This window comes from Eremothecium cymbalariae, chromosome 1 (genome assembly GCF_000235365.1).
Source record: "Eremothecium cymbalariae DBVPG#7215 chromosome 1, complete sequence".
Classification (NCBI taxonomy): Eukaryota; Fungi; Ascomycota; class Saccharomycetes; order Saccharomycetales; family Saccharomycetaceae; genus Eremothecium; species Eremothecium cymbalariae.
This window is the reverse complement of record NC_016449.1, coordinates 704360-717169: the sequence shown is the minus strand read 5'-3', so window position 1 is coordinate 717169 and position 12810 is coordinate 704360. Positions and strand designations below refer to the sequence as shown.

General features: G+C 45.6%; 6 protein-coding genes across 6 annotated transcripts; 3 read left to right on the top strand and 3 right to left on the bottom strand.

The window, feature by feature from the left end:
* Positions 1-586: 586 nt before the first annotated feature.
* CWH43 (Cwh43p) lies at positions 587-3475 on the top strand (the record flags this gene model as incomplete). The annotated part of the gene is made up of 1 exon (XM_003644349.1): positions 587-3475. The coding sequence occupies one exon, from the start codon at positions 587-589 to the stop codon at positions 3473-3475; it is 2889 nt and encodes a 962-aa protein (XP_003644397.1).
* Positions 3476-4454: 979 nt separating this feature from the next.
* Ecym_1345 (sugar porter family MFS transporter) lies at positions 4455-6122 on the bottom strand (the record flags this gene model as incomplete). Its single annotated transcript, XM_003644348.1, has 1 exon — positions 4455-6122. One exon carries the CDS (start codon positions 6120-6122, stop codon positions 4455-4457), a length of 1668 nt encoding a protein of 555 aa, XP_003644396.1.
* Positions 6123-7277: 1155 nt separating this feature from the next.
* Positions 7278-8078, bottom strand: RBP95 (RNA-binding ribosome assembly factor RBP95; the record flags this gene model as incomplete). The annotated part of the gene is made up of 1 exon (XM_003644347.1): positions 7278-8078. One exon carries the CDS (start codon positions 8076-8078, stop codon positions 7278-7280), a length of 801 nt encoding a protein of 266 aa, XP_003644395.1.
* Positions 8079-8317: 239 nt separating this feature from the next.
* Positions 8318-9232, top strand: CTO1 (Cto1p; the record flags this gene model as incomplete). The annotated part of the gene is made up of 1 exon (XM_003644346.1): positions 8318-9232. One exon carries the CDS (start codon positions 8318-8320, stop codon positions 9230-9232), a length of 915 nt encoding a protein of 304 aa, XP_003644394.1.
* Positions 9233-9332: 100 nt separating this feature from the next.
* Positions 9333-10928, top strand: POL4 (DNA-directed DNA polymerase IV; the record flags this gene model as incomplete). Its single annotated transcript, XM_003644345.1, has 1 exon — positions 9333-10928. One exon carries the CDS (start codon positions 9333-9335, stop codon positions 10926-10928), a length of 1596 nt encoding a protein of 531 aa, XP_003644393.1.
* A 111-nt stretch (positions 10929-11039) lies between these two features.
* Positions 11040-12290, bottom strand: PGK1 (phosphoglycerate kinase; the record flags this gene model as incomplete). The annotated part of the gene is made up of 1 exon (XM_003644344.1): positions 11040-12290. The coding sequence occupies one exon, from the start codon at positions 12288-12290 to the stop codon at positions 11040-11042; it is 1251 nt and encodes a 416-aa protein (XP_003644392.1).
* Between the last annotated feature and the right edge of the window lie 520 nt (positions 12291-12810).

Here is a 12810-nt window from a genome sequence, read left to right as displayed (position 1 = left end):
AGTGCATTTACATAACATAAAAGATACATAAAACGATGGTCACTTGAAAGTGTATGCTCCTGTCTCTTCCCCTCCTGCTATGCATGATAATTAACAACTTGAATGACAAGAAAATAGTTTAGCGATGACATTTTGGTAAAAGAACCGTTCAGAACTCCAACCAGTAACATGGTGATTAAGGGTCATACCTGCTACTGATCTCACCTAAAAGGCCGTTGGAAATCGACGGGCAGCACCTGTAGAGAAACTATATAACAACTCTAAGTACTTTATCAGATGCCCAAGTGAAATGCACGAATGAAACTTGTTTGATCTAGAAGATTTTCAAGCGGGAGCACAGACTCTTAAATATTTATGCCCCATATATTAGCTATATATAGAATCACTAACACTAAATGGTTGGCGTAGAAACTCTAACATCGTCAGCGCTGATCAAACTTTTGGTTAATTCGCGAAACTTTTCGAAGCATCTTCGTTGTTCCTACGGATCTGTAGTTTGGTAGCGAAAAAAAAACATATTATCACCAGTGTAAGTCACTATGTGTAGCGTTATTTCTTTTAAGAAGATGTCCTAAGCTATTGCATTATGGTATCCATTAGTGGTAAGTCTATTGTATGGCTGCATACAGTTTGTGCTTCAGGTGCTTTCGTTGTGGCACTATTGCTTGGCTATAATCTGCATTTTGATAAGATTGTCCGTAATGCACATTACGGTTATCCCGATGAATGGTTCCCCAGTGTGTCTGCCACTATTGGCGATCGATACCCTGAAAGATCAGTTTTCCAAATTGCGATTGCACTAACAGCTATGCCTAGATTTTTACTGTTGTTGCTTCATTGGTTTAAGACACGTTCCTTATGGGGTCCTATTGTTGGCGTTCTAAGGACGGTCACATGTGGAGGCTGGGTATACATTACTAGTACAGATGATCATAACGTGCATGATGTATTTATGATTTCCTATATCTTTTTGACTATCCCCTGGGATGTCTTTGTGCTTTCTCATGCTGAATGGAAGAAGCCATTGCGTATAGTGGTGGCACTCTCCTTCTTTGGAACCTTGATACCGCTAGTTTATTGGTTCATCGAACATAACTTTAAAGTAAGAGCAGGAGCGTATTCTATATACGCTTACTTTGAATGGTCATTGATTATTCTAGATGTCCTCTTTGATGGTTTGAGCTGCAAAGATATGGAAAATATTACTTTAACATTCGCTGATGGCATTTCATCGGCTGCAAATCAAGTTTCTGCCCCACCAAAAAGAAGAACTAGATCCGATTATCAAAATATGGGAAAGTACGAAAATGATTCGAATGTATCTGTAGATGAATCTCTGGAAGAGATTAATATTGTGGTTGAAGAGCAAGAAGATATTATTTATGCCCCTTTAAGTTCTTATATCAAACAGGAATCTGTAATTTACATTCTAGTGAATGTGTTTGATTCTTTCATGTTTTGGACAAACCTCACTTCGTTGTTGTGTATTATTTGGTATTTCCCGCTTTGGTATATGGGCATTTCCGGTTATGAAGCTACCATTGCAGCAGTATTGAGTCCAATTTTACTATGCATTCCTTTCGTGCCCATTTTAGTCCATCAATATGGACCATTGTTGGGCAATGTTGTCGGGATTGGTGCATATTTGATTCAGCACCCTGAAACTAGGTTGATCACGGTGGCTGTAGCTGTTGGTCTCAGCACGATGAATTTTGTTCAGACGTTAAGAAGCATCTCCAGAGAACCAGCTTGCGTCACTCAGTATGCAGTGGCATGGAGCTTTGGTTTAGTTGCTAGTGTTATATTGAAGATGGCTTTCTATTCAAATAATCCAATTTGGCCTATTATGAACGAAGAAAATGGAGGTTGGAATAAGACAGGTTTGATCGTTGCCACAGTTTTTGCAATCTTCACTCCATATATTAACAGTTGCCATTATGCTGTTGACGCCAACGGCGAAAATTCCGCACCTTCAGCCTTACAAACTCCTTTAACGTTGCGTAAAAAACTCCTGGGCTCTCTTGGTCTTGGTGCTTTGATTTTCTCAATTCACCAGTTGCTTACTGATTCTTCTACTTTAATATACTGGTCATGGGAAGGTTGGTCCCAATCCGCTCAGATGGGACCTCTTCCATGGCCCTTTGCTGCATTGACCTGTGTTGTTATGTCATTTGCAGCCACATCGTCATGGAAATTTGCCCATTCAACAAAATCCACTCCTATCTGGACATTGGTTTTGTCCACTCTAGTATTAGGTAGCAAGCATATTACTGGGTGGTACAAATTTATCCTGGGTGGATTACCTTATGCATACTCCGTTCTATTATTTGTCCCAAATTACTTCATCACCGTCAATCAAGTTTCTAACATAAATTTCACAGCTTCCTTTGTGACATATGTGATATTAACGCTATCTCATGTTTGGACAGTTGCTTACGCGTTTGTTCCATATGGCTGGGTTTTAAGAGAACGTTTAGATTGTGTACTAGCTACAGCAAGTCTTTTAATTGTTGCTGGTTCAAATGAATACCGTGAGACTATTCATATCAATTCTGCCTACATGAAAAGGCTCTTCTTGCTACTGGTTGGGTTTATTGTTGCGATTGCTTATGTTACAGAGCAGCTAAGACCTACAGGAGTGCCTCAGCCTTATCACCCGGACTCAGAACTGCTAACCGCTGGTATCTGGACAGTGCACTTTGGGCTTGATAATGAAATGTGGGCAAGTGAAAATCGGATGATCGATTTGATCCGCGATATGGAATTAGATATTGTCGGGTTACTGGAGACGGACACACAGCGTATAACTATGGGTAACCGTGACCTAACTTCACGTATGGCTCATGAGTTGCAGATGTATGCTGATTATGGACCTGGTCCAAATAAACATACATGGGGGTGTGTGCTCTTATCTAAATTTCCAATAGTTCAGAGTGAGCATCATCTCTTACCATCTCCCGTTGGGGAGTTAGCACCGGCTATACACGCGATTCTCGATGTGTACGGCGAATTAATTGACGTTTATGTGTTCCACAGTGGTCAGGAGGAAGACGAGCTTGATAGGAAGTTACAGAGCGAGGGATTACGTGACCTGATGGGTGCCCATGACAGACCTGCCATTCTGCTAAGTTACTTGGTTACAGAGCCACACAACGGAAATTACAACAATTACGTGAGTGATAAATCCGGTATGCACGATATCGATCCTGAGGATGACGATAGGTGGTGCCAGTACATATTGTTCAAAAACTTAAAACGTACAGGATTTGCTAGAGTGTCCAGAGGCACCATTACAGACACGGAATTACAAGTTGGTAAATTTCAAGTACACCAAGAACCCAATTCTCATAAAGCAATTAAACGCCTAGATAAGAACGAAGTTGAACAAGATATGAGATTCCCTGATAAATTCCTTGGGGAAGGTGAAAGAGGACATAGGTATCATGTATTTGAAGAACCGAGGTATTACGATTAAAATTACATTAAAGAAAAAACATAGGTTTTTAATTACTGACTCGTATTGATTATTATTTTCCACTATATGTTTACTATACGGGTTGATTTTAAGAACGACTAGATCCTTGGTTTTTGTCCTGCAACGGGATTTCCTTGTGGCCGGGTTTGCCAACGCTGCTACTGCCACTGCTACTGCTACCGATGCCTGCACCAGCGCTTCTTGTTAAGCCACTGCCACTACTACTTTTACTACCTGGTGCGGAAGGATGCTCTTCATCTTCGAAGATATCGGTCACATCTACCTCCTCAATAATGAGGTTTTGATAGTTTTCCATATCGTCGTACTGGAAATAAATGTCTATATAACCTCTATTTTGTATATTACATTGGTACATTGGTAATGGTTTGCGTCCTGTATCTCACTATGAAGCCATTTTCCAATTTTCAGATTTTCGCTCCGCTTATTGGAGATGTATGGGTGTTATATAGCGGCCTCACAAACGGACATCCTCGAGCCACGTGATGCATTGCAAAGCTAGACGGCAAAGGATTATAATTAATTCTGCAAAGGTTAAGTTTAAACAAATAGAATATAGTGAGTGACACAAGGGAGCTATACAACTGAGTTCTCTTTTTTTATTTGTTGATACTGGTCATAAAGTTGCAGAAACAAACTCTCTCTCGCTCTGTCTTGGGGTATAGTATCATTACTGATCTTTTACGTTATTACTAAGTAATTTTTATATTTTAAACGGGTTGAAGTTTTCAAGCCAAACAAAAATGTCTTCGTAATATTTGTATTGCTTAGGAAGGGTGGGTGGGGAATTAAGAAATCGTTGACCAAAATAACGTGCCATTCAATATAACATCAACTCATCGTGAAATAAAAAAGGGTGAGATAAAAACTGCAGTATATTAAGAAAAAAGGAGGGAAAATTAGAAACGTTAGCAGCATCTCGACATTATGTTTTTGTTTTTTCTTGAAAGACGAAAAAAGCTCAAACGGAAGACGTTGTTGAGCTACTGTTGGCATTTCTGCCAAGCATTGGATTCCTTTCCTTTTCTGTGTTTTCAACGTGCTGGGAAGAGCCGCCCATACCGACCTTGTTGCCCATCTTGTCTTCGATAATAGGAACGTGAGGCACGTAAGAAGCGGATTGCCAGGCAGGGATTTTGCTATCCCACATTTGATCAATTTCTTCCAACGTCTTGCCCTTGGTTTCTGGGAACATGAAGTATGTTTGGATCGTTAAGCATATTCCAAAGATCCCGAAAATAACGTACGTTTTCCAAGTGATATTTTTGAACGCAGAAGGTACAAACATCGCCAATGCAAAATTGAAGGCCCAATTAACTGCAGTGCAAAGCGCAGACCCTTTAGCCCTTTCGATGTTGTTAAAGATCTCGGAGCAGTAGATCCAAATCCCCACACCCCACGTAGGTGCAAAGGAGCACACGAATAAATAAGAGCAGGCTATAACGCCCCTTGCAGCGTTGCGACGATCTTCCGGTATGCGAATACGTACCGTATCGTTGCCGTTAATGCCTCCAGGGGCGGGCAACGAATACTTACCAAGCAAGCCTGCGACAGAGAACAACCATCCCGTCATCAGCACACCACCCGCCAACAAAACTGGTCTTCTTCCGTACCTGTCCACCATGAACAAAGCAGGAATCGTCATTAATACGTTAAGGATATACTGGATCGCAGAGGACAATAGGTTGGTATTCCCCGAGAATCCAGCCATATCAAAAATGTATATAATGTAGTACATCATAACGTTCATACCACAAAGCTGCTGCCACATCTGCGCACAAACACCCACAATCGTCTTCGGCAACGTCTTTCTACGGAACAAATCCTTGTACCCAAAGTTAGACGCCATCTGGTCGATCAAAACCTGCTCCCTTATTTCCTCCATCTGCAACAGCACCTGCTCATCCTTCCGATTCCCACCCGCAGTCACCTCCGCCACAATGTGCTCCGTTTCTTCCCAACGCCCACGATTGGCAAGCCAACGAGGCGACTCCGGCAAAAAGAACACAGCGACCAGCAAAAGCACCCCAGGAACAATCTGAGCACCCCACGTAATCCGGAAAGCCGCCGTGCCATTGATAAAATGGCACCCGTACCCAATGAAAAAGAGCACCATGATACCAATCGTAATGCACAGCTGGAAAATACCACCAATCGCCCCCCTGATCTTGGGCGGAGATATCTCCGAACAATAAATAGGCGCCACCGACGACCCAAATCCAATCCCCATACCTGCAATAACACGCCCAGCAATCAACATCGCCTGACCCTGCGACGCACACTGTAAAATAGCCCCCACTATCCAAAACGAAGAACAAGCATGCAGAGACACACGCCTACCAAACGTATCAGAAATATAAGAAGACATCAAAGACCCCCAAAACGACCCTGCCGCCATCGACGCCGTGATCCCACCCTGAGTCGTCGAATCCGGATGCCCAAAATAACGGCCATACACCTCCGTACCGATCATCGACGACATCGACGAGATATCAAAACCAAACATTAGCCCCGAAATACAAGAAACAAACCCAAGCGCATAGATATTGTATATTTTGGGGAACCCCTCATATACCCGTCCCTCGTACTTGACGTTGCGCAACAGTAATTTGTCCGTAGCCGCCGTCATTTTTATTTATCTAATTAATTAATATCCACAATCTGTTTTTCCGCTGTATACATACGACAGTAAATTGGGAAAAAAAGACCCAAGAGAAAAACGTGATTCCTTAGAAACGCCCAAAAAACAGAAAGATATATCGGTATGCTTAATGACCCTTATATACTACAGAACCGGGTTTTTCTTCTGAGAGCATAATTGTTGTTTCCCCCCCCCCCCTAGTGCTATAATTCCACGGTTATGTTATGTCTGTGTGCGTACGTGGATGGCTTACGTTTCAAAGGATCCTGTTGGTTGCAGGGCAGGATTGGGGTGTGTCTGTTCAGAGCGGGGCAGCTGGGCTGGACGTTGATGGGTAGGCCGGTGTAGCAGCGGACTGGGCGGAGAATGAGCTGCACACGTGCGTTGCTGCACAGCAACGCACGTGTGCGCTGGTGTCTGGGCACTGCGTGCTATTACTAACAATGGTGCTGCAGAACCTACGGTGTTTTGTCGGGAGTCTGGCGCCCAGGCGCCTGGCTTGACTAGCCATGCAGACGGCCAATAGACCCCTGCAGTGTGTTACGATCCGGAACGGAGCGGAGCATGGGAATGCTTGTCAATCGTGCATAGGGGGTAAAGGGGGTCCCCCGAAGCAGTGAGTGGCGTGCGAGGGTCCTGTGAAACAAGGCAATGAATTGAAACTGTTTAAGACATTGTTTAGGGATCTTTCCTTTTCCGGGTTATTTTGCTGGTTTTCCGGCTTTCCGGGGAAGGCGATCTAAAAAAATGTCCGCGCGAGGCTGTACGCAGCAACACAGATAAGGGTGGACAGGAGCGAGCAGACGACAGCAGACAGACAGCATTGTTATTATGAAACTAAAGTTTTCTCCTGCGTTGTGCGCTACCGCGGGAACAATGATAAGGGGATATATTTAGCGCTGCTCCGCACTATGGAGGAGTTCAGGAAGAACAGATTGGGAAAAGACGAGGTAGTAGACACACGGAGGGGCCGGAGGGCCGGGGGAGAATAGCTCCCTGATAAACGAAAAACAATAGCGCAGATTGTTTGGGAATGTTGCTATTTGTTTGGATGGATACTGGCGACTGTTTGTAATCTTAATAATTTATGGGGTATACATAACACATATACACACGCACGGCCGTACCACTGCTCCGTCTAGCTCATACGATCTCGGGATGGGGCTCCGGAACTAATACAGGGAGGAGTAAACAGCAGCGTGTGTAGACATCCTCTGAAAACGGCGGCTCGGCGGCAGCTTCTGCCGCCACCACCTGGTCACGCTTTGCAGATGTATTGTTGTCATCAGTATTGTCATCGGGTGTGGAAATGGTGTCATGTGCCCCCTTTGTTTCTTGCTGGGACATCTTCCAGTCGTCCCATTTCTTCAGCATGTCCGTGCACTGGTCTGTCAACGTGATCTTTGCGCGGCCCTCTATCCCTCGGACGTATGATTTCACAAGCGGGTTGTACTCGTTGGGGATAGCATTGGTGTCCCACAGATGCTTCATGAGCCAGTTCTGCTTTTGTTTGCTGAACTTCCATGTACTGGTGATCTCTCCGGCGTGCTGACGTTCCGACAAGTGCTGTTGTACGCTTTCCAGTTGGCGGAGACCGGACGGCAGGCCGCCGCCGGCGGCGGCGGCACTGCTGTCCCCATCTTCTGCAGTCTTCTCTAAGTAAAAGTCAATAAGATAACGCAGCTGGTCCCTCAACACCCTGTTGTGGGATCTCTCCAGCCGCTCCGGCTTCGAGAGTTTTTGACGTTTGCAAGGTTTGCTCACTTTGGACGACGATGGCCGCTTCTGTACTATCTGTGCGCGGTCGCGCCTGGTAAGAGAACCGGTAGCAAGATGCGTGGAAACATTCAGAGCGTCCTCCTCATCGTACGAGCCCCCTGCATCTCCGTCTTGGTTCTGCTGCTGTTTGATCTCAATTTTCTTCCATGCTGGAATGTGCAGCATTATTTGATTTGGTGGGGGTTATCGTTCCTCTCGACAGCAAGAGAGAAGAGAAAGAGAAAAAAATATTCCAATTTTTTTTCCCTCTGGTGTCACGCTGGCAGCGGAACTAGACAAACAGCGATCGCCACGCAGATCTAATTTTAAGGATTGTAAAGGTATATAAAAGTTTTTTTTCAAGCTTGTGCTTGGATGGATAGAGGGGATTTGGCAAGCTGCCTTAGAGGTGTATTTGCGAAGCAATGGGTAATGATTTAGAGACTGCCAGTGGCGATGGGTTTGCGCCTGTCACGGCTGATAGCGTTACCAAAACAGCAATTGGATCAGGGGTGCGTGCAGCAGCTGCAGGGACACAGTCAGGTCGTAGACGGGTGTTAGTAACGGATTTTGATGACACCATTACGACTAAGGATACCGTTGGGATTCTGCAGTCCCTTTCCCGGTGCAAAAGCCCTCCGATGACGTACTTCTTCGAGTTCTATCTGGCACAGCCGTGTCCGGCACGTGATAGCTCGGTGCAGGATCTGTTGGAGCGTGAGCTGGACTACCAAAGGAGGGCACGCAAGCGCGGTGTGGCGGCACTGGAAGAGTTGGAGCGGTTTGATTACTTCAAGGATGTGCCAGTTGTGGACGTTACGAGGTTGCCGTTGGAGGAGATCGAAAGGCCGGGTTACAGAGAGGCGGTTGGGCGGGAGCGGGGGTTGTTTGATGATATGTATGTTTTGTCCCTCAACTGGAGTCGGGAGTACATTCACCGTTTCTGTCCGGCGGAGGTTCCGTTGAGTCACGTGCTTTGCGATGCGCTTTTGGTTGATGAAGGTGGTGAGACGTACACGGGGCGGTTCAGCAAGAAGTTGGTTGCTGGGGCGGACAAGTATGATGTGATGGGCAGGGAGATTTTGCCTGCGGTGGGGGATGCGGAAGTGTGGTATGTTGGAGATAGTGATCCGGACTTGTGTTGTATTTTACGGCCGGGGGTGCAGGGTGTTATTATGTACACTAATGATAAGAGGTTTGGCGAGGTTCTTGAGGTGCTGGGGGCGGAGAGGCCTGAGGAGGATGATTGGGAGTATTTTGGCGTGCAGGAGGGTGTCTGGTGTGTGAGAAACTGGGTTTCGTTATGTAAGCTTGTGGAAGCGCAGTCTCTGGGCGGGTAATGGCTGTATGTCAAGCAGGCGAGTTTTATGTAGACAGATAAAAATATCATAGTGCGAGAGAGAAGTGGTTCTCCTGTTAGTGGGAAGGAAGCATGATACGATGTTCAAAGGACACAAGTTTGTGATTCTTCCTACGTCGAGGACACCGAAGTGCCGGGTGGTTGCAGGGTTGATTGAGAAGCACGGTGGTGAAGTGGTTGGGGGGTCGTCTGAGGGGGGAGGTGGTGATCACGTGATATATTTGATTCAAGACAGTTATTTAAATGCAGGTGATGAGGTCAAGAACATGGAGGTGTTTCGATTAGAGAGCGATGTGGACTTGCAGCGGTTGAACTGGGATGTGGTACGGCCTGTGAGGCTTTCGTGGGTTAGTGAGTGTTTGAAGCAGGGAGAAATGGTGTGTCGAGATGAGTTTGCGGTGAAGCAGGGTTGGTGCGGCAGTAGTTCGAAGGAACGGCGGTTGTCCCCTGATAGAAAGCGGCGCAAAGTACAGGAGACGGTAAAGCAGGAGGGGCAGGGGCAGGGGCAGGAAAGGAGGGTCGAGCAATCCCTTGGGGAGAATGTTATTATCTCAGAGGCTCTTCAACGGCTTGCAACGAAAAGTAACCTTCAAGGCGAGCCTTTTAAACGTCGTGCGTATATGATGGCTAGTGCAGCGTTGCTTGAATGTGGGCATCCGGTGCGTACGTATGAGGATGCGCTTGCGCTTCCGGATGTTGGTAGCGGGATTGCTACCAAGATAGCGCAGTTGGTAGCTAATGGTGGTCGTATACCAGGGCTTGAGTTAGATCTTTCAGAACAAGAGAAGATTTTAGAATATTTCGTTCAGTGCCATGAGGTGGGTCCGACGACTGCATCCCAGTGGCAAGCACTGCACTACAAAAGTTTCAAGGATGTGTTAACTCATACAAAGCAGTGGAATTTGCACTGGTCAATTTTGTATGGAATGAGGTTCTTTGAAGAATGGCAGTTGCGGATGCCGCGAAGCGAGGTTGAGGAGCACCTAGAGTTTATACGCAAGCATGCGCAGCCGGGACTTGTTATCGAGGCAATGGGGTCATATAGGAGAGGTCGTAAAGATTGTGGAGACATTGATCTCCTAGTGTATCGCGAAGGTTGCGAGGATGTGGCAATGTTATCTCAGGATCTTGAGCAGTTGGTGCGACGTTTAGTAAAAGTGGATTATATAGTGTGTCCGCTACAACTAAGTGAAGCACTACAACCGTTGTTCGCGTCCCAGATTCGCCAGCTGCTCCAGAACCTTGGAGTCGAGTACTCGGGGCGGTTTGGTGACGGCAAAATGCATCTGAAGAAGTTTTACTGTGCCGTGAGGTTACCTGGCAGTCATTGTAGCGCAACTACCCTCGCTCCTGTAGTACCATACAAAGACATAGACAAGACTCTTTTTGCTGCTTGGAGTCAATCTGAGGCGCATCCACATCGTTGTAGGCGTTTAGATTTACTATGTTGTAAGTGGAGTGAAATCGGTGCACATCGTCTGTATTTTACAGGAGACGATGAGCTAAACAAGACGATGAGAACTCGGGCTGCAAAACAAAATATGAACTTAAACCAGCATGGATTGTTTTATCGCGATAGCGAAGCATGTATAGAGAGTTTTGACGAGTACAGGATTATGCAGCTCCTAGGAATTCCGAAACTAGTCCCCACTGAAAGATCTAGGGTGCGTTTTTAGGACCGAAAACGGGCTATGTATATAAAACTGCACCATTGAATTAGCACAACTATACAGTCCACAGAACAAAAATTCCTTTAAAAACATTTTCTATGAGTATGAAAAGAATATTTACTCTTTGTTGGACAAGAAGGTGACACCTGGCAAATCCTTACCTTCCAGCAATTCTAGAGAAGCACCACCGCCAGTAGAAACATGGGAAATCTTGTCAACGACATTGAATTTCTTAGCAACAGTAGCAGTGTCACCACCACCGATGATGACAGTGTTGCCTGCTTCAGAAGACGCAACAGCAGCCTTCAACATGGCTTCGGTACCCTTTGAGAACTTTGGAATTTCAAAAACACCAGGAGGACCGTTCCAGACAATGGTCTTTGCCTCAGCAATAGCGGCAGCAAACAAATCTCTGGAAGCTGGACCACAGTCTAGACCTTCCCAATCCTTTGGAATACCTTCGGCATCGGTAACAATATTGGTGTTGGCGTTCTGTGAGAAGTCGTCACCAATGACAAAATCTGTAGGTAGAACCAATTTGACACCATTCTTCTTAGCTTTCTCGGCTAATCGTGGAACAATCTGAGAACCATCGATGTCGAAAATGGAGTTACCAATCTCCATGCCCTCCAAAACTCTCTTGAAAGTGAAAGCCATACCACCAGCAATGATGATAGAATCAACCTTGTCCAACAAGTTGTCGATCAATTGAATTTTGTCAGCAACCTTGGCACCACCTAAGATAGCCAAGAATGGTCTTGTTGGGTTCTCCAACGCCTTGCCAAAGTATTCCAACTCCTTAGACAACAAAAAACCAGCAGCTCTCTGTGGCAACTCAAACCCAACCATAGAAGAATGAGCTCTGTGTGCAGTTCCAAAAGCATCGTTAACATAGACATCTGCCAAAGACATCAATTCCTCTCTGAAAGCAGTCACTTCACTCGGAACTGCATCGACTTTCCCATGAAGAGTCTTCTTAGAGCCTTCCTCTTCAATATGGAATCTCAAATTCTCCAAGAGGAAAACAGAACCCTTAGCCGCATCATTAACAGCAGCGGACACCTCTGCACCGACACAGTCGGGCAAGAAAGTGACCTTCTGGCCCAACAATTTTTCCAACTCATCAGCAACTGGTGCTAAGGAGTATTTTTCATCTCTCTTACCATTTGGTCTACCCAAGTGAGAAGCCAAAACCACAGCCTTTGGACCTTGCTCAAGAACATACTTGATGGTTGGCAAAGCGGCCACAATTCTTTGATTGGAGGTGATAGTCCCATCACATAAAGGAACATTGAAATCAACCCTTATGAAAACTCTCTTGTCTTGAACATTCAAATCCTTAACCGTTAGCTTGGAAGATAGAGACATCTCGATATAATATGTATATGTGTGGTGTATGTGCTGCTTAAAAATATAAGCTTCTTTACAGAACTATATTATATACCTCAGAAGAGGCAAGAAATAAAGGAATAGAATACCATTTATCCATTCTCTCCTATTCATTTATATTTTTTCAACCTCCAATTTAAAATAAATGAAAAGCCTTTGAAAGAGAGCACGGCAAAACCCTTACATACGCTTTTATGTGCTGTTGCTTAGTGATGGATGGGTAATGGTACCATTATAGTGCGTCGTGAAAATGTCAGTTAGGCACGTCCTCGAGGCGCGCCCTTGACGCGCACCAGAACGCTCGAAGATGGAAGCCAAGGATGCTGGGCTTCCTTTGGGTGAGGCGCCGTGGAATCTGCATCACGTGATAGGGTCACGTGCCCATCAGCCTGTCTCCGTCTGTTCTGCTCTCACGCTCTCGCCCCCGGTGGGCTACCCAAGCTGGCCAGCGCCGCCTCTGGACCCCGGCATACCAAGGGAGAGTCAGCTGCACGCAACA